At 33.5% G+C, this 24,486-nt stretch overlaps 3 protein-coding genes across 3 annotated transcripts; 2 read left to right on the plus strand and 1 right to left on the minus strand.

Annotated features, from left to right (window-relative positions):
* Positions 1–602: 602 nt before the first annotated feature.
* LOC132610165 (kinesin-like protein KIN-14I) lies at positions 603–7,861 on the plus strand. The gene is made up of 19 exons (XM_060324453.1): positions 603–1,161; positions 1,340–1,506; positions 1,681–1,824; positions 1,986–2,213; positions 2,302–2,370; positions 3,263–3,331; positions 3,528–3,605; positions 3,732–3,848; positions 3,943–4,024; positions 4,142–4,237; positions 4,332–4,505; positions 4,636–4,742; positions 4,826–5,004; positions 5,141–5,299; positions 5,407–5,660; positions 5,758–5,921; positions 6,025–6,207; positions 6,769–7,238; positions 7,364–7,861. The coding sequence occupies exons 1-19, from the start codon at positions 1,050–1,052 to the stop codon at positions 7,488–7,490; spliced, it is 2,979 nt and encodes a 992-aa protein (XP_060180436.1). The 5' UTR covers positions 603–1,049; the 3' UTR covers positions 7,491–7,861.
* A 7,670-nt stretch (positions 7,862–15,531) lies between these two features.
* Positions 15,532–17,342, plus strand: LOC132609761 (uncharacterized). The gene is made up of 5 exons (XM_060323898.1): positions 15,532–15,972; positions 16,168–16,258; positions 16,737–16,813; positions 16,934–16,990; positions 17,133–17,342. Exons 1-5 carry the CDS (start codon positions 15,862–15,864, stop codon positions 17,265–17,267), a joined length of 471 nt encoding a protein of 156 aa, XP_060179881.1. The 5' UTR covers positions 15,532–15,861; the 3' UTR covers positions 17,268–17,342.
* A 1,083-nt stretch (positions 17,343–18,425) lies between these two features.
* LOC132609760 (probable polygalacturonase) lies at positions 18,426–22,611 on the minus strand. The gene is made up of 6 exons (XM_060323897.1): positions 22,473–22,611; positions 21,322–21,639; positions 20,409–20,529; positions 20,143–20,317; positions 19,970–20,040; positions 18,426–19,510 (listed from the first exon to the last, which is right to left on the minus strand). Exons 2-6 carry the CDS (start codon positions 21,622–21,624, stop codon positions 18,837–18,839), a joined length of 1,344 nt encoding a protein of 447 aa, XP_060179880.1. The 5' UTR covers positions 21,625–21,639; positions 22,473–22,611; the 3' UTR covers positions 18,426–18,836.
* Between the last annotated feature and the right edge of the window lie 1,875 nt (positions 22,612–24,486).

The raw sequence follows: 24,486 nt of genomic DNA on the forward strand, positions 1-24,486 counted from the left end.
TGGTTGACCCTAAAAAACATAATCGCCATACATAATATGACATTTGATTTTCGGTTATTAAATAATGCCCAATTAAATTACGAGAATCTAGTACTTTTTAATGCCGTGTAGATAGATAATGAAAATATAATACATGTATTAACAATACACGAATACTATTTAAAGACAAAAATATCTTTTAAAGTAATTAATTCATGTATAAAAATTTCTTTATTATTAATCACCACCATTACAATCCCTTTAGACATTCATGCATTATATTTTTTCGCATAACAAGTACTACATGAATCAACAAGAACAACCCCTTAATGCTTTCAACTGTAATTATGTATTTATATAATAAAAATATGTAGTTAATACATTTTTACTTAAAAATTAAATTCAACTTTTATCTCTTAATTGATTCACAAATTTAACCACCTGCTCGACGAAAGAGTCATACAACGCGCTGTTTAAGGACAGAAATAAAATAGTACCCATTTTAGAAGGCAACGGAGAAAAAGAGGGCTGCTTCGGGTTCAAATTTAGGTTCGGTATGAGGCTCGGAACTACGTGGCTCTAAAATTCTACAAAAAATTCAAAGCAGCAGTTTTATTTGGTGTTGTATAAAGCAAAAATAAAGCGCTTTTCTTGCATTTCGTATTTGAGGTGTGGGCAAGAAAAAAGAAAAACGAATCAAGCAAAGCCAGCACTGAAGTCTTTTTAACACAACACTACTACTATTACTTTGTAGTGTATGTAATTGTATTTTGTTAACTAGGGTACAAGTACAAGAAGAAGAAGAAGAAGATTACAGAAGAAAATTGTACCTTTATTTACCTGTCTATCTATCCTCTTTGAGCTTTATTATACCTTTTTTCAATCAGTTAGATCTTATAACCCTCAATCTTGGATTCTTTCAAACAATTTACTACTTGGGGTTTTGTTGGTTTTTGGGAATTTTGATGTCTGACCCCTCATTCTTAGGAAACTTTGAGAATTTTGATGTTTAGGAATTCATTATTATATCAAGAAAAGGTGGTTTTTTTAAGCTGTTTAAACTAAAAAAAATGGCTGCCTATGGAGCATTGTCTGTGGTAGAAGATGTTCTTCAGCAGCATGGGGACAACAGCAGATCAAGAAATCTTGATTTGGTGGATGCCCGTAAAGCAGAGGAAGCTGGTAACTGATTTTTTTTATTTTTTTTTCATGTTTTTGTGTGCTTTATTTTGTTGGTTGATCATCAGTGATTAGGCTATAAAGATCCATTTTTTACTAGCATGTTCATGAAATTGAAGTACCATTTTCCAAATTAGTGATGTTTGAGTGATCTGATGAATCTATGTTTTGAGTTGTGTAGCAAAAAATAGGTATGAAGCAGCAGCATGGATAAGAAAGATAGTTGGAATTGTGGGAGCTAAAAATTTGCCAGCTGAACCTTCTGAGGAAGAGTTTAGGCTTGGTTTAAGGAGTGGAATGATCCTTTGCAATGTACTCAATAAAATTCAGCCTGGAGCTGTCCCCAAGGTAATTTCAATCCACCCCGAATCGTAATAAAGGAAATCGACCAATCAATCAACTATCCCTCAATCCGATACTAGTTGGAGATTGATCAAAAGGAAAATTGCAAGTTAAAAAAGATTCTTGAATTGTTGTTTTTCCCTTTGGAGATTGACATTTATTATTGATCAACTACTGTAGGTTGTTGAAAGTTCATGTGATTCTGCAATTAACTCAGATGGAGCAGCCCTGTCTGCATACCAGTACTTTGAGAATATCAGGAACTTTTTAGTTGCTGTGCAAGAATTGGGGATTCCTTTGTTTGAGGCATCTGATCTGGAGCAGGTAAGTTTTTAGTGCATTTGATGGGGTCCAAGTAGTCTAAAATCTTAGTAAATTCAGCCTAGTGTAATGTTGTTATATAGGTATTCTAATGACTGTCACTGGAATTTCTATAAAAATATGGAGTTATTGAATGATAGAGCTGAAATCTTGACAATTATCAGGGAGGAAAATCATCAAGAATTGTGAATTGTGTTTTGGGACTTAAATCCTACAGTGATTGGAAGCAAGAAGGTGGTACCGGAGTCTGGAAATTTGGTGGAAATATAAAATCAAATGCATCTGTGAAACAAATTGTGCGGAAAAATTCTGAGCCATTCACAAATTCATTGTCAAGGATGTATGAGAAACCTATAAATGGTGCATGCATTGAAGCTGGAAATAACAATACGGTAGGTAACCTCTGCTTGACTAAGCTTTACATGCATTGAGAATAATGAATTCAATGGACGATTGATTAATCAAATCTTCTCTTTACAGTCCAGCTCTTCCTTGAGCATGCTTGTTCGTGCAATTCTGACTGATAAAAAGCCAGAAGAGGTTCCTAATGTAAGTTGAAATTCATTAAGTCTGGCAAACTTTCCTTTTTAGATTTTGTGGTGTAATGTGGAAGCAATTCTACTCAAGCCTCAATCTTCTTGCTCCTACATTTTTCTTCAAATTACTTTCACTTGTTCAATCTCTTCAGCTGAAGTAGGGTGTGTCAAGCAGGCGTAAATAAACTTAGACTAGTAGAAAAGCGATCAAGTGGACTTAGACTAGCAGGAAATTGTTTAACATGTTAGCCTGAGGTTTTATTTCTCATGAAATGTTATTTCCTGACACTGAATTTTCTTTTTGAGTTGATTATGGAATTAATTATTCTCTGTGGGGGAAATTGGAGACTTGGTGTCTGGTAGAATATAACTCTGAACCTTGTAGTCCTTGGAACCCCAGCCTTGTCACTCAGGCTTTTCCTTGTTAGCTTGACATCTGAAAATATTGAGTTCTTTCATTCTTGATTTTACTGTAAATTGTGTGTATTTTTTTTAACTCACAAGTTTAGTATCTTTTGATTCCTCGTCACCAGAAATATTGACCTTCTGCATTTAAAGCAATGTACACGATTAGCTCTTCAGATGTGGTTGATGTCCTCTCCGATGACTTTAAAATTCTTTGTATCTGGTATTGTGATAACAACTCATGACAGTCAAGTCCTGCACCAGAATTGTTTCCGCTAACATAAAACTACACATTGTCTGAACTAGATAAACAATTTCCACAATCATTTACTTTAAAGATATGAAATCTTTGTTTGACCTAAACTATGATATGCATGTTGTGGTACAACTTTTTGTAGACTCCTGCAGTTTACCACTGTAAGCTGCGGGCGAGTTATTACCTATTATCTGTGATTTTATTTGGTATGCCGTTTATTCTAAACTCGTTCTGCATGCTACAGCTTGTGGAGTCAGTGTTAAATAAGGTTGTTCAAGAATTTGAGCATCGTGTTGCAAGCAAAATAGAACTGGTAGGTTTATCAATATTCATCTATCTTCTCAATTACAAGATTATTCATTTTTTGGAGTTTGATTCCTTCTTATAATATCTACTTTAGACACACACACACACAAAAAAAAAAAAGTGGAGCACTTTCTGTACTTTTTTGATGTTATTTGCATGCATCAGTCTATGCTCTGACACACCATGAAACTTCCTTCCATCAGAGTAAAGCAACTACAGATAATTCAACTGATTCTTGTGGTAACAAATCCCTCGTGAGACACACTTCTGATAGCATAAAGGTGATGTATCTAATTTTGCAGATCTTGCTGAAGGACAATATCCACCTGTTTTAATTAGAAAAGTATAATTTTGTGTCACAAGACATGATCCCTCATACTTGCAATTTTTTCTTCCTTCTCAATTAGGTTGACCAGAGAAACGTGACCCTACAGAAGAAAGTGGACTTCTTGCCGGATGAAGAACTTGAAAGAAGATACGTGAAGCAATACACCATTGTTGACCAACAACAAAGAGACATTAAGGTAAGGATTGAAGATCGCCAGGCACGATTAGACCCTCAAATGAAAAATTTAATTTCTCCCCTATATTCTAATGAGCTTTACTGTCCTATTGTAGAACCTGAAGCAAACTCTTTTGACTACCAAAGCGGGTATGCAGTTCATGCAGATGAAGTTTCATGAGGAAATGCATAATATTGGTAGGAGTATTGCACAATTCTTTATTTTTTTGGGTTGTGTGGTGTGGGGATCCCCTAGGTTTATGTGGATTCCTTGAGATTGAGTTTGTTTCCACCTAATTATATCTTGCATTATAGGCATGCACATAAATGGCCTAGCTCATGCAGCTTCTGGTTATCATAGAGTTCTTGAAGAAAATCGCAAGCTTTATAATCAAGTTCAGGACCTTAAAGGTACCATTCTTATGTGTTAGACCACCTCTTTCGTGTCTTTCTTCATCTCTCGTTCAACCTTTGAACTGAAGGCTGTCTGTTTTTGCTCTATTAGGAAGCATAAGGGTTTACTGTCGAGTAAGACCCTTTTTGCCCGGGCAATCTAATTGTGGTACTTCTGTGGATCACATAGAAGATGGCACCATTACAATTAGTATTCCATCAAAGAATGGCAAAGGGCGAAAATCTTTCAACTTCAATAAAGTATTTGGATCTGGCGCAACTCAAGGTAAATGTCAAACATAAAAGAGCACAGAATGCGTGTCTGTAATTATTGGTAAAAAGATTGGCATCTATACTTTTAATTCTGTTATCCCTCAGCCTTCTTCAGTGGTTTCCACTTCTTACTTTTTTGGCAGGCGAGGTATTTTCTGACACACAACCACTGATAAGATCAGTTCTTGATGGCTATAATGTCTGCATATTTGCTTATGGCCAAACAGGATCAGGAAAAACCTACACAATGGTTAGTTAAAGAAAAGTATTTCCATGTTAAGTAAAATCATACTCTCTGTTGTATGTGCTAAGAAGCTCTTTTGTTGTATTCAGACTGGACCTAAGAATATCACTGAACAAAGTCAAGGAGTAAACTACAGGGCTTTAGGTGATCTGTTCCTTCTTGCAGAACAAAGAAAGGATACTGTCCACTATGATGTGTCTGTACAGATGATGGAGATATACAATGAGCAAGTTAGGGATCTCCTAGTTTCTGATGGTGTTAACAAAAGATATCCTTCTCAATATCGTGTCACATTCTTCTATTTAAAACTTTTTAAGTAACTTTAAGCTATGTGATCTCATTACACAACGTTCATTTTTAACCCATTGTGCTTAAACTTCCTGCATTCCTTGACCTAAAATTACATTGGAAATCCGTAATGCTTGTCAAGGACTAAGTGTACCAGATGCAAGCTTGGTTCATGTAACTTCAACTTGTGACGTGATTGATCTGATGAATCTAGGGCAAAAGAATCGTTCAGTGGGTGCAACAGCGCTCAATGACCGCAGTAGCCGCTCCCACAGGTTGGAATGTAGAATCCTTTAATTTCTCTTATGTATTTTCTAGTTTCTAGTGCTTTGTAAGAAACTTGTAGTGGAGATGCTAACTCTGTCTGGTTTTGAATGTGCAGTTGCCTAACTGTTCATGTTCAGGGACGAGATTTGGCTTCTGGAGCTATTCTTCGTGGTTGTATGCATTTGGTTGATCTTGCAGGAAGTGAGAGAGTGAACAAATCTGAAGTAACGGGAGACAGACTAAAAGAGGCCCAGCACATTAACAAGTCTCTTTCAGCTTTGGGTGATGTTATCGCTGCTCTTGCCCAAAAGAATGCACATGTCCCATACCGTAACAGCAAACTTACACAGCTTCTGCAAGACTCACTAGGTAGGATATAAGCTAAATGATGAAGCTCGATTGTTCTTGCGACTCTTTTCTTTCTGGTCTAGTAAAGATTGGTTTTTGGGTTGTGACTTTCTTGTAGGAGGGCAAGCCAAAACTTTGATGTTTGTTCACATAAGCCCCGAATCTGAAGCAGTAGGAGAAACAATTAGCACACTTAAATTTGCAGAACGTGTTTCTACTGTTGAACTAGGCGCTGCACGTGTAAATAAAGACTCTACAGATGTCAAAGAGCTCAAAGAACAGGTATTCACTTTTTCTTTTCTTTTTTTCTTTTACCCTTTTAATTGCTTTTTATTCCTAGTATATATTGGTTTGTTCTCAAGGCTTGATATCTTTGTTTTATCAGATTGCAACTCTGAAAGCAGCCCTAGCAAAAAAAGAAGAGTCGGTCCCCATGCAGCATAAGGTAATGAGCAGTCCATGCAGTATGCAGCCATCATCACCGTTTCAATCTAATCCACAGAAAAGAGAAATGCTTGCCGATTCAAATGTCCAGAGGAGACCAATGGACGATGTAGGCAACATTGAGGTAGACTCTCTCGACTTGGTCATCTCTCTAAGTGCAATTATTTATAGCACAATGCAAACTCGTTAATAAGATTACACTGGGTATGTTGTTGTTGCAAACTCGTTAATAGAAGAATAATTTATCGAAGTCTATTACTCCCTCCGTCCCAATTTATGTGGTACTTTCCTTTTTATTCTTTCTTGAAAAGAATGTCACATTTCTATAATAAGAAACAACTTAACTTTAAAATTCCTCTTTTACCCTTAATGAAATGGTTTATAGCCACACAAATGTTTAAAGTTTGTTTTAGACCACAAATTTCAAAAGTCTTTCCTTTCTTTCTTAAACTTTGCGCCTAGTCAAACGGTGCCACATAAATTGGGACGGAGGGAGTAGTGTTTAGTGGTGTTTTAACTCAAAATATAAATAGGTGAGGCAATACTTGGAAGAGCACGAGACTTGAATAGGTTTATACCAAAACTAGAGCACAAGTTACCATTAATGAAGCTTTTAACGAGCATCCATTTTGATGCATGCGAATGTCATCTGCAAGACTTTGCTTTGACATCTACTAATGTGCAGATATCTAGTAACTCTGCATTCAGACAAAAGAGGCCAAGCGTTGATCTTGATGAGTTACTAGGAAACTCCCCGTCGTGGCCACCAGTCAACAGTCCTTGTGAAAACTACATGGGCACCGGTGAGTGGGTAGACAAAGTCATGGTGAACAAGCAGGACTCTATCCATGGAGTGGGGAAGCCCTTTGGATATTGGGAATCAGATAATGGCATGTCGGATGCTTTTGCTCAGAAATATCTTTCAGAATCATCTAAATTATGCCAAGAAAAATCAAGTAATCTTTTCACATTGAGTGACCACTTTGACATTACTCCTGCTGATGATCTGGAAGAATTTGATGCCACGACCAGTGATTCGTCTGAGCCAGATTTGCTTTGGCAATTCAATAATTCCAAACTAAACAGTTTCACCAATGGGAATGAGTCAAAGATCCCGAGACCAAATCCAAAGCATGCAAAGAGCCCAGAAACAAGGTAATCTCTTATTCACCTTGTTTTGTGATTTATTTTGCACTTCCAAGAGTAACATAATAGTTATAAGAATCCTCCATATCTATTCTACTCTATTCGGGCTCATTTCATTCAAATGATTGTGGCAGGAACATGGTTCACAAAGTTGGGCCTTCACCATCACGAAAGACAAATGGAATTGGCACCACACCTCAGCGGAATGGGAGGCTCGCCATGCCAACTGAAATTAAGCGAAAAGTAGGAAACAGGAAGTAGGGATGTGAGCAAACTGTTTCCAAATTCTTTTATTTTTTTCCCTTTCTGTTATTATTTCTGGCAGTGTATGAGAGAGTTGTTCTGCTTTACTGACAGTGTCTCTCTGGCCTATTTGATTTTTTCCCTTCAAAATTTGTATTTTGATTTATCTGAAAGAGGCAATAATTCCGTTGCGTGTAATCTTTACATCATTAGATTTGTAGAGTTCCAGTTCTTTTGGTAGAGAGCAGTGTGAAGATCTTCAAAGGTTGTACTTCCGTATGACATTATGTGGCACACTTGAGGATTTGACTTGTATATTTTGCACATATTCAATCTAGTTTGGTTGTGCTTTATAGTAAAAAACTGTAGTTGATTATGAAACCATTTATATTTTTATTCTTACTTCTATTTTGTCCAAGGTATGAATGATATTAACAATGAAGGCAAGGGTAGATTAAAGGCATGATTAAAAGTTGAGATCCTTAGACAAGAAAGAAGGGATTTATCACAGTTTCTAACTGGAAATTACAAATTTGATAATGCAAATGGTGATAATAGAACATGAACTAGTGAGCTTCTTCTGATTCCACATCATACCTTAACAATAGATTAGGGGCTAGGGAATGCTTTCTATTGCTGGCGAATTTTGAGCTTCAAAGTTAATTTCTTTTTTAATTCTTTAATGTTTATTTTTAACGCTATAATAAGTGTGAGCCAAAAGGTGCGACGAAGGGTAGTTTAGCAATTATTATTTCATTAAAGGTTAAATCAGTGATTTGATCTTTCTTAGTTTCCAGAAAAAACATGTGTACTGAATGCGTGTAACAAGTAAGTGCACTGTAAATATAACAAATATTCAAACTCTAATCTATCACCTCGTGTCGGGTATCCATTGTTGAACTATCATCTTTTTTTGGCACAGCCGTTCAAGAAATTTCTATCTGTAATTTCTTGAATTTTGCTTAGTTTCTATCTGTATAGTGAACATTACTTAATCATGATTAAGTGATAGTTGGTATATATTTCAGCACATGATATACATTTATTGATTTAATGTAAACACTCGATGTGCATAAATTTTTACCGTCATTTGAAGCAACACTGCTATTTTTATGCAAAATGGGAAAAGATTCGAGGGCTGTATCATAAACTGCAAATTCGGAAGCTTCTCCAAGGAAGGTAGCAAAAAACAATTTTTTTTGGAGGAGAAGCCATGTACGGTGAGGTGGGATAGAATAGAGTTTCAATATCTATGTTTATTTACAGTGCACGTATTTGTTCCACGCATTCAGTATCTGTTTTTCTGGAAACTAAGAAAGATCGAATTACTGTTTTACCCTTTAATGAATTGCTAAACTTCCCTTCGTCGTACTTTTTGGCTCAAACTTATTATAAGAGTTAAAATTTCTTGAAGGGAATGTAAACACGTGATTCTACCTGCCACGTTGTGCTTAAAAAAGAGGTGATGGTTCAACAACGGCTACCCGACACACATTCAACGGTGGCTTTGGACGAAACATGTTTCTTTGACAAGTGGGGAAAGAGAGCTGCTGATAAGCCAAGGATGTATTGCTGGTGCCACTTAGGCAGGCACAACAATGATTTTTACTCATTCCTTCAGCACAAGCCAACTACACATTTTCGTCCAAACCTTGCCAAGCATCGATAACCGAGGGCTGTGCACCCAGTGGCGGAGCCACACTATGAACCCCCTTGGCAGAAAAAAACACTGTTTTTATAAGGTTAAAATTATTTTTTATGTTTCTATATATATAGTAGATGTTGAACCCCCTTAGACTTTTTCGTATGTTTACTTTTTTATATTTTGAACCTCCTCGGCGAAAATTCTAGCTCTGTCACTGTGTGTACCATGGTTGTTCCATCACCTAATTGCCCCCCCCCCCCACTTGGGTGACAAGCTTGCGCTACCAAGCCCGGCATTCAAGAAAAATGTGTTGGCTATTATTAATCAGTTCTATTAGTGTTTTTCCGCCGATGTGGGACATTGAGCTAATGGAATACTACTTTGTGGTTGTGTTCAGGGGTCGGTTTTGGGTTAAAAAAATGTGTTGGCTATTATTAATCAGTTCTATTAGTGTTTTTCCGCCGATGTGGGACATTGAGCTAATGGAATACTACTTTGTGGTTGTGTTCATGGGTCGGTTTTGGGTTAAAACCAAAACCAAACCAATCTAGTCGATTTTTAAAATTATTAAAACCAAACCAAACCAAATATAATACATATCCATCGATTTGGTTGTAGTCAGTTTGGGTCGATTTTTCGATTTTTAGAAACTAACGGTATTTCTCTCTTTCATGTTTTTCCTACAATTAGGAGAGAATTTTCTATCTTTTTCCAACTTATAATTCGTTATTATCCTTTTATTGTGGTGGTTATAGTTTTCTTGCATTATGGAAAAAATGTCTTAGAATTTATAATTTAATTAAGTGAAAAAAAAGTTTATAAGAAATACAAAAAATAAATCTAGGTAACTCTCATAGTTGGTTCTTTGAATAAATGAGTTTGAATTCTTGGATTTCTTTTTAAAATGGGCTTAAGGTATAAAGTTCATTATTCTATTAGAGATAAATAAAATTTTGCTAAAATGTATATAAATTATTTAAAGTATTTATAAAATTAATATCTTGTATATATATAATTATAAAAAGTATTTATAAAATTTGTCGGTTCGGTTCGGTTCAGTTCGGTTTTTTCTTCGGTTTGCTTTTAGTAAAACCATAACCAAATCAAATACCATCGGTTTTTAAAAATTTAAAACCAAACCAAATCCAACCCAAGTAAATGTCGATTTATTTAATCGGTGAACACCCCTAGTAATTAGAATAGCAGATTAGTTTTATCTAAACTCAAGGCCGTATTAAACTTCAAGTTACAACATGCTAAATGAGAATTTCAAGTTGTTATTTGGTAAGTTTCGCATAGTTTAAAATAGTGTTTATATTATCTCTAAATGTATACCTCCAAAAATTAATGCCTCGGAATTACTCGTATATATATTCTAACATTTAGAATCGTTACTAGATATCGAAGCCCGTGTCAGCACGGGCCCAACATATATTGTAAAGGGTAAAGTACATATATATATATATATATATATATATATATATATATATATATATATATATATATATATATATATATATATTAAGGAGAAATATTTACGAAACGTAACGATAGTTTTCTATTTACAAAATATAACATTACAAACTTTATACAAAACATGATTTTTTGAAAAAAAAAAAATTTAAATTTTTTATTTTTTTAAAATTATTTGTTTTTTATTTTTATTTTTAAAAAAAAATTCCGCTCAAAAATTTATATATCAAAGTTGTATTAAATGTGTATATCTCACTCAAGGCTTAAAAAGGTCGTTCAAAATTTAGTGTATGAAAACGGTATGAAAAATGTTGAAATGTGTATATCTCGTTCAAGGCTTAAAGAATCCGCTCAAAATTGTGTGTATGAAATTTGTATGTCGGACAAGGATTAAAATTTCGCTGACGTTACAACTTTGATACAACATTCAAGACTTAAAATAATCGCTCAAATTTTTGTGTATGAAATGTGTATATTTTGCTCAACGCTTAATAAGTTCGCTCAAATTTTGTGTATGAAAAACGTATTAAATGTGTATATCTTGATCAAGGCTTAAACATTACGCTCAAAATTTTATGTATGAGAATGGTATGAAATGTGTATATCTCGCTCAAGACTTAGAATTTCATTCACATTTATCGTATATAAAGTTCATATTAGGTTTCTGAAAAATTAATACAACTACAACAACATTGTAACAACTTTCATACAATATTCAAGGCTTAAAGTTTTCGCTCATAATTTTGTGTATGAAAATTATATTAAAACTTTCGCTCACACATACACATTTCATACATTTTTCATACAGCTTTCATGCACAAAAATTTCATATAATTTTTTAAGCCTTTGAGCAAAAATAAATAATAATTGTCTAAAAAAATAAATTCTTACAAAAATATTTAAAAAATTAAAAAAAAAAAAGTTTAAAATATTTTTTTTAATTTTTTTTAAAAAACATATTTTCTGAAAAAAATTAAAAAAAAATGAAAAATATATGAAAATCCGTCATCTTTCATAAAATATCGTTATATTTTGTAAATAAGAAAAACTATCTATATACTTTGTAATAAAGAGTCTTGAGTAGGTACCCTATGTCATTTTCCCATAATTTTTTCTTTATGTAATCATAAGAATCTTTCAACGTATTTTATGAATTTTTTAAAATTTACGTGTAAAAATTAGAAGTTTTGGGAGCATAGATTCAACAATTTGTGTTATAGTGTATCTATTTGTTTCAAGTAATGTAACCTTATTCTTATTATTTTTGAAAGAAATATGTTAATAATCATTTTTTAAACTGCTAATCAAACCTTAACTAACATTTCAAAACATATTAAACTTTAATTACTTTTTTTAAATTCGAAAACATCATTTGAACGATCATACTCCTAAATTAAAACGTGAAAATCTTTAAACTTCGCATATATGCATAACTTGAAATACAAGGACTACATAAAAAAAATTCTAGAAACAATATTACCACGGTTCATACTCCAAAAATTATTTATAAAATTTGAAATATGCAGTTCAAACTCTAGGTATTTATTATAAATCAATGTCTCATATATAGGGTAATTATATGAGTATATGGTGGCATATAAGATGGGAAATGTGATATAAAATACTCCTTCTATCCTTTATTTTTACTTGAACTGTCATAATTATGTATTTACTAATAAATTATTTTGGCTATTTTCATGCTCCATAATTAGAAACTTAGTACATTGGATATTTATCTTAATTTCTTTTTAGAACATTAAACATTTTTGTAAAGTGTAAACACATTTAAATAATTTGATCACAAAATAACATTAAGTGACGTTACTTCGTTAAAAAACTAATTTTGATAAAAATGAATCCCTACTTACGTTTCTCTATACTTAAAAGCTAATATGTAGGATATTTATTAAAAAAGCTATGGAGAGATAGACAAGTAAAACCTGCAAACAGAGACTTCCACATAATTTTTTTCGAGTGACCCACGTTTTTTGATAAGTCATTTGAAAAGGCTGCAAATGCAACGTGTAGCGTAAAATCTAGTGTGAACCCATCTTCCAGCAAAGTAACTTATGCACTTTATTGTCCAAGAAAGAAAAAGTACACACATATAACACCTACGTACAACGTCTTTTAACCAAAAAAATCTGAAATGTCAATTTTGCCCCTCATCAGCAAGCAGGATAGAAATGCCCTTGGAATGATGTCGACGATCCTGCTTCAAACCCGTGCTTCTATGTAAGGATAACCCGTGCAGTGCACGGGCTCAATAACACTGCTAAATATTGGAGGATAAGTATTTTGTTATAAGAAAAATATCATAATTTTGTTAGTCATAAGTATTAACTGAAAAATAAAGTTTAAAAGGAGTTTCTCTCATTATAGTGAGTTATTACATTGAATGACTATTTATCATAAAACTATTTTTTGCGATTTTCTGAGCTTTTAAGAATCCAAGAAATGGAGTTTTAAAACTTCACTTTAATTCACTCATCCTCAATCAATTTCTAAGCATAAGAATATTAGAAATTATATTCACAAATTAAGAAATTCTTATCTTTTTTTAATCACAAATTAAAAAATTCTTATCTTTTTTAAAAAAATTAAAGTGTATAAAAATAGGCTAAATAGGATAAATATTGAAAATATAGACTCATTACTATTGAATTTTACTTAAAATCACGTGTTGGAAAACATTATGTTCGGATAAACAATTGAGATCTACAAATATTCACTAACTTAGACTGTGTATTTAAGGGCCCGTTTGGTCATAAATACCAAAAACTTTTTCACTTTTTTTAGAATTTTTGAAGTTGGAGTTGTGTTTGGCCATAGTTTTTGAAATTATAATTTTTGATGAAATGTAGTATAAAAAGGTGAAAAAAGTTGAAATTTTTTGAAAAATAATTTTTTTTTGTTTTTAATATTTCGGAGTACAATTCAAAAAAAAAATGAATAATTTTTATAGCTAAACATTGAAAGTAAAAAAAAATTCTGAAAAAAAATGAATAATTTTTATAGCTAAACGCCCACTAAATATCAACATCAGCAAAACAGAGGCTACCAATTGATACGTGTAAAGTAAAAAAATTAGTTGGGCCCACATTTGCAAATGGAATTGTGCTGTACTTCTTTGAAAGGTATGTATATGAAACCTGCATGTACAACCACAATAAAGCACAAATATCATAGAATATCAAAAATAACCTTATGGTGAAACAGCATGACGACGATCCTCTACAAACTCATGCTTCTATATGGTAGAAATATTAGAGTGAAAAATAGTGGTATTTATTGAGAAATTTATTTTGTGAAGTCATATAACCGACATTACTTATGTGAGTGTCTTTTTACTTGACAAGTGGACACTTGTTTTAAAGCATAAAAAACATTGATAAAGTCCACATTTTTCCATAAAAGAACTTCTTAGCTAGAAACAAAAAGAAAAAAACTAAAATATCTCCCAATCAACTATTAGAGAATGGTAACTACGATATTTAAAAAAGACAGCTCGGTGCACTAAGCTCTCGCTATGCGCGGAAAAATAACTACAATATTGATCTTTTTTTTTTTATATTATTTTCTTAGTTGATAATATGTAATCATCACTCTTTGTTATTATAATTGAGGAAAACACTTTTCAAAATAATCATTGTTAATTTCCCAGAATTTGATCTTAGATATTATTGGTCTTCTTTTAAAAAAAATACCCTAGGAATAGCATTGTATGTGTGAACATCTATTATTAAATTAAACTCTACTTATATCCATAATAGGAGAAGGAGGCCATTATAAGGTCTTCAAGATGTTGTAACCGTCCTTATTATTATGATTTCCCAGCTTCAAACACTACTAAAAAACAAGCAAAAATTGACGACCAAAAACAACGGAAAATCAACTCAAACGGTCCGTCGGTTTATGTTACGTCGCTTTTCGAAAACTGACGGACTGCGTCGGTTAAAACCGACGGAGTCCGTCGGTTATGTTAAAAAAAAAACGACGTACTCCATCGGTTTTTTAATAAAAATATTAAAAAATAAAAAAACGATGGAGTCCGTCTGTTTATTTTAGAAAATAATATAAAAAATAATTATATAACCGACACAGTCCGTTCGTTTTCTTGAAAAAAAAAAGATATAAAAAAATTATCAAAAAACCGACGGAGTCCGTCGGTTATGTTAAAAAAAAAACGGCGTACTCCATCGGGTTTTTAATAAAAATATTAAAAAATAAAAAAACGATGGAGTCCGTCTGTTTATTTTAAAACCGACGGAGTCCGTCGGTTATGTTAAAAAAAAACGACGTACTCCATCGGGTTTTTAATAAAAATATTAAAAAATAAAAAAACGATGGAGTCCGTCTGTTTATTTTAGAAAATAATATAAAAAATAATTATATAACCGACACAGTCCGTTGGTTTTCTTGAAAAAAAAAAGATTTAAAAAAATTATCAAAAAACCGACGGAACCTGTCGGTTTTTCCGTCGATTTTTGCCGATTTTTTAGTAGTGAAAGATGTTGTAACCTAATGGACGATTGTGATTCCCCAGCTTCAAAGATGTTGTAACCTTACAAATGATTGTTCAAACAATTGTAAATGAATCAATCAACAATTGAATCTCAAATCCTAAATTGGGAGACTGATAACATGAGTCCTATTGCAACCATTTTGGTTAGACCAAAACTTCTCAAAATTAAACAAATTTTTTATCTACCTTTAAGGGAAAAACTCATTATTTGAATCTTTCATTTTAAATAAGTCGTATCTTAATCAGATCAATAAATGAATTTGAGGTTGCTAATAGTTTCTGAACAAGGCAATGAGTCCTTACATTTTTTTGGCTCACATGAACCTTTCACCCATCCACATACAACCCTAAACCAGCAACAAGAAAGGTTATAAGGTGCATGGAAGTTTCTAGAAGGAAGGCAGTGACCACATAAGCCCTACCTCATAGGAACACCACATAGACATTTGCTCTGCTTTACAATTTGTGGGTAACATTAGTTCCATAAATCCAAACAGTTGCTAAAAGTAGTAAAGATCTAGAACCTTCTTATGAATAAATCTCCCTACCAGGCTCGTGTTATTTTTGTGGTTAGCAACCTGCACATTCTACCTTTTTGATGAAACATATGATTATTATTAAATTCATTTCTTGCACCCACCAAAACCTAACCAAAAAATCAACCTCTTTCTTAGTAGGCTAAAACAAAGTGAGTAATATATACTATTATATTCACCAAATAACATTTTCCCTTATTGTTCAAGAAAATGGAAGTTGTGTCCAACAACAATGGAGGCTCCTGCTACTATGATGTTCTTGGAATTTGTAAACAAGCCTCAGATTCTGAAATTCGTTGCGCTTACAGAAAGCTTGCTTTGGTACTTTTTCTATTTCAATTTAAGTGTCTTACCTTTTGTTTTTTAATAAAAATGTCTCTTTCTAAATTTTGTAACTCTCCAATTCCAACATTTTACCAGGCTTTTTTAAGATCACAAAATCGTGCTTCATTTTTTATGTTGTGCTCTATCTCACTTCTCTTTTTTATTTATGATTCATTTTGCGTGTTGTTGAAGAAATGGCACCCGGATAGATGGATGAAGAAGGATCCTTACATTAGGGGAGATGCTAAGCATAGATTTCAGCAAGTTCAAGAAGCTTATTCTGGTATGTGAATTGACCTTGCTAAATCCAAATGCACTTTAATTTACATGTCACATGCCAAGCTCATAGTACGTGTTTATCAGTTGTTTTGTCCTAGAGGTCTATTCTTCCTAAAAAGCATATCAATGGCAAAAGTACCACGTGAACTTGGTACTATTTTTTACACAACATTTCACTTTTCTATGTAAGATTTGTGTAAGGTATTATTTGCATCCCCTGAATTTCTCTGTAATCAGCCACATTAGCTCGCTCTCATTAGCTTGCCCTCAGTCATGTGTAATACTTCACCAAAGGTAGTTTTAGTTATAAATGGGTTTAGGAAGTGCATAAATGTAAAAGAATTACTATATTACTTTTGACAAATGTTAAATTTTGGATCTCATAATTTCAAAAGTGCAATGGATCACCTAACAATTGAATCCACCAAATTAAAATTCTAAATTCGCCTATACGTCTGCATTGACCATATATTAATTTGCAGTTCTCTCGGACAAGAGGAAGAGATCACTATATGACACTGGGTTCCTTCACCTCATGGGAGATGATACTGATGATAAAGTCAGTTTCTTTTTCTTCTATCTCATTTAATTTCAGCTGTAAATTATACTATATAATAACTACAATTTGCTTTAAATGCTGCAAATAAGTAATTATATATTATTGTTACTATGGTTATAGGAATTCTGTGAGTTTATGCAAGAAATGATAACAATGATGGAAGCTGAGAAATCTAAGGTACATTCTACCTCTTCGACATGTTTTTCTCCTTCAGTTTCATGCAATTAAATAAAGGGAAAGGAGTAGTAATATCTTCTTCTTCTTTTTCTGGTTTCATATTTTAGTACTTGTAATAAGTTGGTGATTGAATTTGAAACAGGGAGCAAACACCTTGGAGGAACTTCAAAAGCTATTCCTAGACATGACGGGTGAACTTGATAAAATTTCAGATATTAGTTTCTGCGTTGATGAATCCCTTCATGGACACATGCCAAAAAAAAGACGTGATTTGTAGTGTAAAGAAAATTCATCTATGAACCTAGAATTGTACTTCTATTTTGTTTATTCCATTTTCCACCCGATTCCAATATTTTGTTCATAAGGTTACTTTGTCACAAATCCTAACGATTGTCATAAAATTCGGATGGTTGCCTTGTCACAAGTCCCTTGTGATCGCTAGAAATGGATCACCAAATCCCGACAATGCTGGAAGATCTCCATAAAATTCATCTGGTGGTTACTTTGTTAGAAATCTTGATGATCGCCATAAATTAGCCACCAGATCCATAAAATTGGTCAAGTTGCCTTCTCACATAAAACCCGACGACCACAAGAAATTGGCCACCAATCAAGCTCAATAAAACCCCAGAATGGTTTCTTCATGCTCCTTCAATTAAACCAATCCAAAATGACCACAAATAAGCAATGAGTCTTCAATTTTTTACTGTACATATCTAGAAAAATGGAGATAATCGCAACAGATATATATCAGGATATTTTTCCTTAACAGGGTAAAAAATTAAACACCAATCTTTTGATGAGAAAAAATTAAACACCAATCTTCCAAAAGGCAACCCCGTGAAAATCTGTCTTTTCTTTTGGTCCAGAGGGGGATTGAATTCTTTGGACCATAGTAGTGGTCCCTCCTAAGAACAACAATTTAGTACCACAACAATAGTTACTATAAACCAATTGCAGTAATCCATTTGTTTCAACCTTAGGGTGTGGAGCTTTATGAAAGCACATCTTTAAAGAGATGTACTAGCCGGGTGATTTATAAAAATGGCCTTGGAGATGGGTGATTTTGAACTTTTAACCTCAATTCTTCTGAGTACAAAAATTCGAAGTTCAACAAGCTTTGACTTTTGCCTGCCTTGAAGGTTCAACGAGCTTTGACTTTTGACCATGAAGGTTCGCCCGTAGGACAAACGGGGGTCAAAAGTACAAGACCATACATTTTCAAGGTGTCATTGGGTGTAATTTCCTAGACTAGTCCATGTGTAATCGCTCCCCTTTCATTTTCTTTAAAATTCTACCATCATGATCATCAAATATTTGACATAATTACAGGTAAACTCAAAATGCACTGTATGTGAAAGTGACATAACAAGTTTTATAAGATTCTTTGGACTGAGATTTCAAACCAAAGAACAAAGAATAGGGCATAAGATGCTGAATCAAATGGCTAGAACTTTTATTGCAACAATGACACTCAACAATAACACCCCTTCAACCATGTAGCATTAACCAATCTTACTGCAGTCTCCATAAACCCAATTTACAAATGTAAGAAAAATTTAGTAAAAAAATCAAATGAAGAATGACACAAAGGAACAACGTATCTGAATTTACTGCACTACCAAAACTTTTCTTACACATGAATAAAAGAAACCGATGCTGTACACAGGAACGATCTGCTGCGATGAATAGATTGCTCACCAGAGTTTTGACATTGACTTAGGAAAAACCATGAGACCGAAGATTCTTGACTTGCATCTTATTGGAAGATTGTACACTAGAACTAGAACAAGATATGCGTCTCGTGTTCAGGTTCAACGAATGAATAATTCCAATCGGTGGAGGATTATAAAACTGCAACTTCACTATATTGTTGTGGAAGAGCAAAGCAAGCAGAACTAGAATTGGAAAATGAGCCTTGAAGCTCGGGACATGGTTTAGGAAACACATTTTCAGAAGAACCTGATATATCAGAGCACACCCATGGTGTAGAAATGTTGGACGAAATGGAGAAGGAGATATTTGATAGACATATATTAGTGAAAGGAGATTCATGTAACCCGGTGAAATTGCCTGCTATCGAGATATTTTTACCAACAATGTCCACAAAAGTGATACCACTAACTTCAGGTAATGAAGAAGGATCATATTTCTCATCTGGATGCGTATCAGAGTAACCAGTGGCCTTGATTCCTACTTGCACATTTTCCATAACAACATTTGTAACGAGAATATTTTTGATGTAACCGCCTCTTCCTCTTGCTGTCTTAATCTCAATCCCGAAAAGGGAGTCATGTAGGGAACTATGCTCTACGAGCACATCGGAGATACCGCCAGACATCTCACTGCCAAAAGCCACACCGGAACCTGCAGCAGACTGTAACCTCACACGTCTAATGTGGACATTTGAGGTGGGTTTCCCATAGGAAATTCCATACTCATCCCAACCACTTTTAAGAACGATAGCATCATAACCCATGCTAATGTTGCTGTTTTCAATGCAGACATGCCCAGAAGAATCTGAAAAGTGGACATAAGGTTGCATGTCATGAGAGGGAGGCTAGAGTAATTAGCAAGTAGTGTATCCATTTCTTGAAAGAAAAGAGAACCATCTTTTTAAAATCAAGAAAAACAAGGGGAACAATACACATGTTGTCATGAAATATCAGGCCTACTTGTTTCACATCAGCTCAAAGACAAACCTATTCCAGGCTCATGTAACAATCGTATGTAAACTCAGGGATGAGGAATTAGCTACTTCAAATTTATTTGCAAATCTAAAATCTAAATAAATGTGTGTCTATTTGCAGAACGCAGTTTTGGCAGTATTTGCAGAGCTAATTAATCTTTATGAACAGCTAAATTTTATCTGCAAAACTAAATTAAGGGCTCCATTTAATCCTGAAAATGACTGTTTGCTACAACACTTAATTATCTTGGATAGTTAGAACAAATAAGATTAATGATTTTTCAACCAACCTGGGACAATCCCATTAGTGTATGGGGAGTCTTGTGGAGCATAAACCGTTAAGTTCTGAATGACCACATTACTGCAAGACATGAAATTTTCTCAAGGATTAGCCATACCGAGATCTTACAACAAGCAAAAGTACATGAAACATTAAACACCTTATACAGATGAACCAAGTTACCTGCAATATGCTGGACGGATGTTCCAACCAGGAGCATTCAATAAAGTCAAGTTAGAAATAACAACATTTCTGGAGCTAACAAACTCTATTAGGTGTGGTCGAGTATAATTTAAGGAATGGGAATTAAACTTCTCCCACCATATAGAGCCCTGGCCATCAATAGTACCATTGTTACCTGCACAATTATTAGAAATAAGCTGGTTGAATGAAGGTACATTAAAGAAAAATGTAAAACTAAAAAAACCACTCAATGAAGGAATTCCTACCTGTTATTACAACATCGGTTAAATTATTTCCAGAGATCAAGCTGCGGTATCTTCCATATTGTGCCTCAATACCTCGGCCATAAGATGGTAAGGCTTCAACCACATCCCAATGATCGAAATCCTGAACAGTGAATGCACAAAAATGTTTACCATGACATGCATTAAGATGCTTTATATCCAAACCGATAGACGGATAAAAACGGAAGCACTTATCAAAACCATCGTAATGTAGCTAAACTGTCATTATCAAAATTTGAGTTATTACCTTTGTGAGAACATATTATGTAGGAAACCTCCATTGGAGTAACCATATATATGGCGAGAATATTTTATTTGTGAAACAATAAGCCGTAGATCCTAATTACAAAGTGCCAATGTATCTTGTGCTTGAAATGAATTGTTATACATCCTATCTTCTTTAATTATACACATCAGCCTCAATTGGAACAGGCCTAAGGTTTTACAGCTTATTGAGGCTAATGCGTATAATTAAAGAAGATGGTATTTTTTATTTTTATTTTGACAATGAGGACAAAAACTAACAGGAGATGGTATATTTTAAGTGGTTAACTTATCTACGTATTAGGCACTTGAGGACACGCGCAACAGCTTTTTAAACATTTGAACCAAAAGTCTCTAATAGGAATACTTTATCATGTGTCTAGCTGCTCAATTGGAACAAACCATAGTTCGTGTGTCTAAATGAAATTTACTGACAAGTTTAAGGGGCTATAGATGTATTAAGCCTATTCATATCTTAACATATGAAATTTGAAGCACCTTACATGACACTTAACATTTCTTTTCCGGAAAACTTGTTTTAGCTTTGTTAATAGGCTAGTCTTTTGTCTGAAACTCAAAAAATATTGTTAGAAATGCAAAAATGGCTCCCAGACAAAGTTCAGAGGCTAACCTCGGATCCTAGAATAATAGCATCTTTTTCCAGGAACAGTGTAAGGTGGCTAGTAAGATTGATACTTCTAGTCAGCCATTTGCCAGCAGGAACATAGAGCTGTGCTCCGCCCTTGTCAGCAAAGGACTTGAGATAGAAAATAGCATTCTGAAAGGCTACAGTATTTATTGTTTTTCCATCACCCACAGCCCCAAAGTCCAATACTGACACACTGTGAGGTCTGGGTTTCAAATGCCTAGTGAACTTGCATTCTCCATCAAATTGAGCTTCACTATGTATACGGTGGCTGAATGCCAACAGCATAAGTAGCACCACTGCCTGGAAACAAAAACAAAGAGAAACGTAAATCATCACATTGAAAAAGTTCTAATCTTTACTCACATTCAACACTGAAAAATGCTGAGGAGAACCAACTACATAATTAAATCACAAATGAGCTCCTATAAAAGCTGATGTCACGAAGGAGAAGGCAATACCAGTAGAAAGAACACAAGTAGATATTTTTTTTCCTTTTATAGAAAAAGCTTTCAACTTGATTAGTAACCAATTGATAGAGACTTCATTTTAGCACAAAACAGTGAGCAATAACAGTACTGTATAAGTGTTAAGTTCAAATGAGAGTATAAAACAAAGTAAAATATTTATGAAAATGAAAATAAAGATAGGGTGTATTGATAACTTGGTCAGCTTTCATAATTTATAGCACTTCAGCAAGTCATTGTTTACCAGTTGTGGTTTCCTAATCAGATCCCTTTTACCAGGATTGATTGGCTACAAGACAAAACAAATTTTCAATTCTTTCCCCTGATGAGTAAAAATCAAAACTTTATGATTACAAAGAACATCCAAAACAAATCTTAAATCCAACCTAATTCTTGTCTTGAAAAGACAATGTAGACAAAACAATAGTCACCCTAGTTTGATAATACAAGAGATCAAGCAAATCTCTACAAAAAAGCTGTTAGCAAAGCCAATTCAAAGCACAATACTAAGGTCCAAGAAGTGAAACCAATTGAACCAAGAATCAATATTTAAGCACAAATATAGCAATCTAGTAAATACCCATTATTTTTTACATGAGAATCAAGATTTAGACACCCTTAGTACTAAAAAATCAAGAAACACAAAAACTGAAAAATAAACCAACGTACTTACTAGCCTCTTCATGATAATTATGTTGTTGTTCTTTAGCATAGTGACATTAACAAATCTTGAACTAAACCAACCCTCTTCTCTAAAAAAGCTTATAAAACTTGAAGAACCAAAAATGAGAAGAGGGAAGGGATGAAGAAAATAAGGTAGAGAATAGAGAAGAGGGTGTTGTAATTGTATGATGATGAGAGAGTGGCAATTAAGGAGAGAAATATATAAAATATAAATAAAATATAGTAGTACTAAATTAATATATGGAACTGCTATTAATAATAATACTACTACCAATAGAAAAAAACGGATGGTAAGTGAAAGTGACAGCGAAGAATTAGAAAAAGACAGCTCTTCATCTACACATATAATAATAGTACTAACATTAATAATAATAATAAAACACAATGAACATGAACATTTTTATTGGTTCATTTTTTGTTATCGTCTTATATGGAGGTTATATTAGCACTTGCAAATAATAATAATGGAAAGAAAAGGACTAGAGAAAAATCATATTTAATTCTCCATAATAATTAGCCATTAATCACTCTGTAAATTTTTAGTCAAATTTTTATAACGGACATTGCCGACACTCAATCAGCACAACAAGACGAGTAAGCGGCATTGACTGTGTAACTACTTAACAGTTACTTATATAAGGCGCATGACTTTAGGTCATAATACTAATGCAATTAATAGGTTCCTAACTCACCTAGTAAAAATTTTATTTACCACTTTGTCCTTTAGAGAATAGCTTAATGGTAAAAATGTAAAGATATTTATTTAGATTCAATGTTTACACCTAATTATACTCATTTTACCATATTTGAAAATGAATTGAGGTGAGAATACAGACATATCAATCCTGGTTAAGTGAGAAAAATATGTGTAAAAAACGTATTACATATTTAGGCGGTCTTTGGTTATAGAATTAGGAGTTATCCTAATATAGAATTTGAGATTAAATTTACTCAATGTTTTGTGGGTATTAGCTAATTCAAGATATTTATACCAAAATTTTGAGATTATCTACCTCATATAGAACGTGAGATTATAATCCATGGATTGGGATAACTTTGTTTTGAACCAAACAATCCCATATTAGTTGGTGTAAACACTAACTAAGCGTGGATATATTCTGTATACCATAACTATAATGTTAGAAATTCAAGTAAATCTATTTCATGGAACTTTTACTCTACAATTTCACCCTTAATCAAAAGTCTCAAGTCATAGTAAAATTTCAATGACGTGAATCTGAATTAATCGAGTCCATAAGTTTCAGACACCAAATTTAACACGTTATGCATAGTCCGCTCCTTTTTTCTAACAAAGCAAGTTAGGTTAGTTTGTTTACGCATTTCAATTATTTCATCGAATAATTGTTATCTCATAGTACAATAATAATATACCATCTGTAATTCCACAAATGGGGATCTAGAGAGAGTAGAGTGTACGCAAATCTTACCCCTACTTTAACCGGGAGAAAAACTGTTTTTGATACCACCTTATTACCTTATACTCGTATTTAGTATTAATATATATATATATATATATATGGAATAACATTAGAATTTAAAGAAATAGTAACTAGTTGGGTTCCTTGTGAAGAGGGGGTTGCATGTGCTTGATGAGAAATTAGTAGGGGGCCACATCAATGATGTATGGGAAATGCAAGGCTGGCATCACTGAGGTTGCCAGATCATATGGGTCTTGGGCTGGATACCCACCCACCCCTATCCTAGGTGGGCCCATTGTCCTGTTGTTCTTTCTATAACACAAAAATAAGGCATATGTCATGACCCAATTAGCCTTGCTGTTGTGGTCCTCGTTGTCTCTTGTGCTCCGTTAGAACTCAATCTAGCAATTATTCCCCCTTTAAATATTCCTTCCGTTCTAATTTATGTGACATGATTTAACTGGTCACAGAGTTTAAGAAAAAAAAGATATACTTTTGAAATTTATTATCTAAAACAACAAGTTATAGATATTTATATGGTTATAAATCATTTCATGAAG

The sequence above is a fragment of the Lycium barbarum genome, chromosome 9, assembly GCF_019175385.1.
Source record: "Lycium barbarum isolate Lr01 chromosome 9, ASM1917538v2, whole genome shotgun sequence".
In the NCBI taxonomy this organism is placed as follows: Eukaryota; Viridiplantae; Streptophyta; class Magnoliopsida; order Solanales; family Solanaceae; genus Lycium; species Lycium barbarum.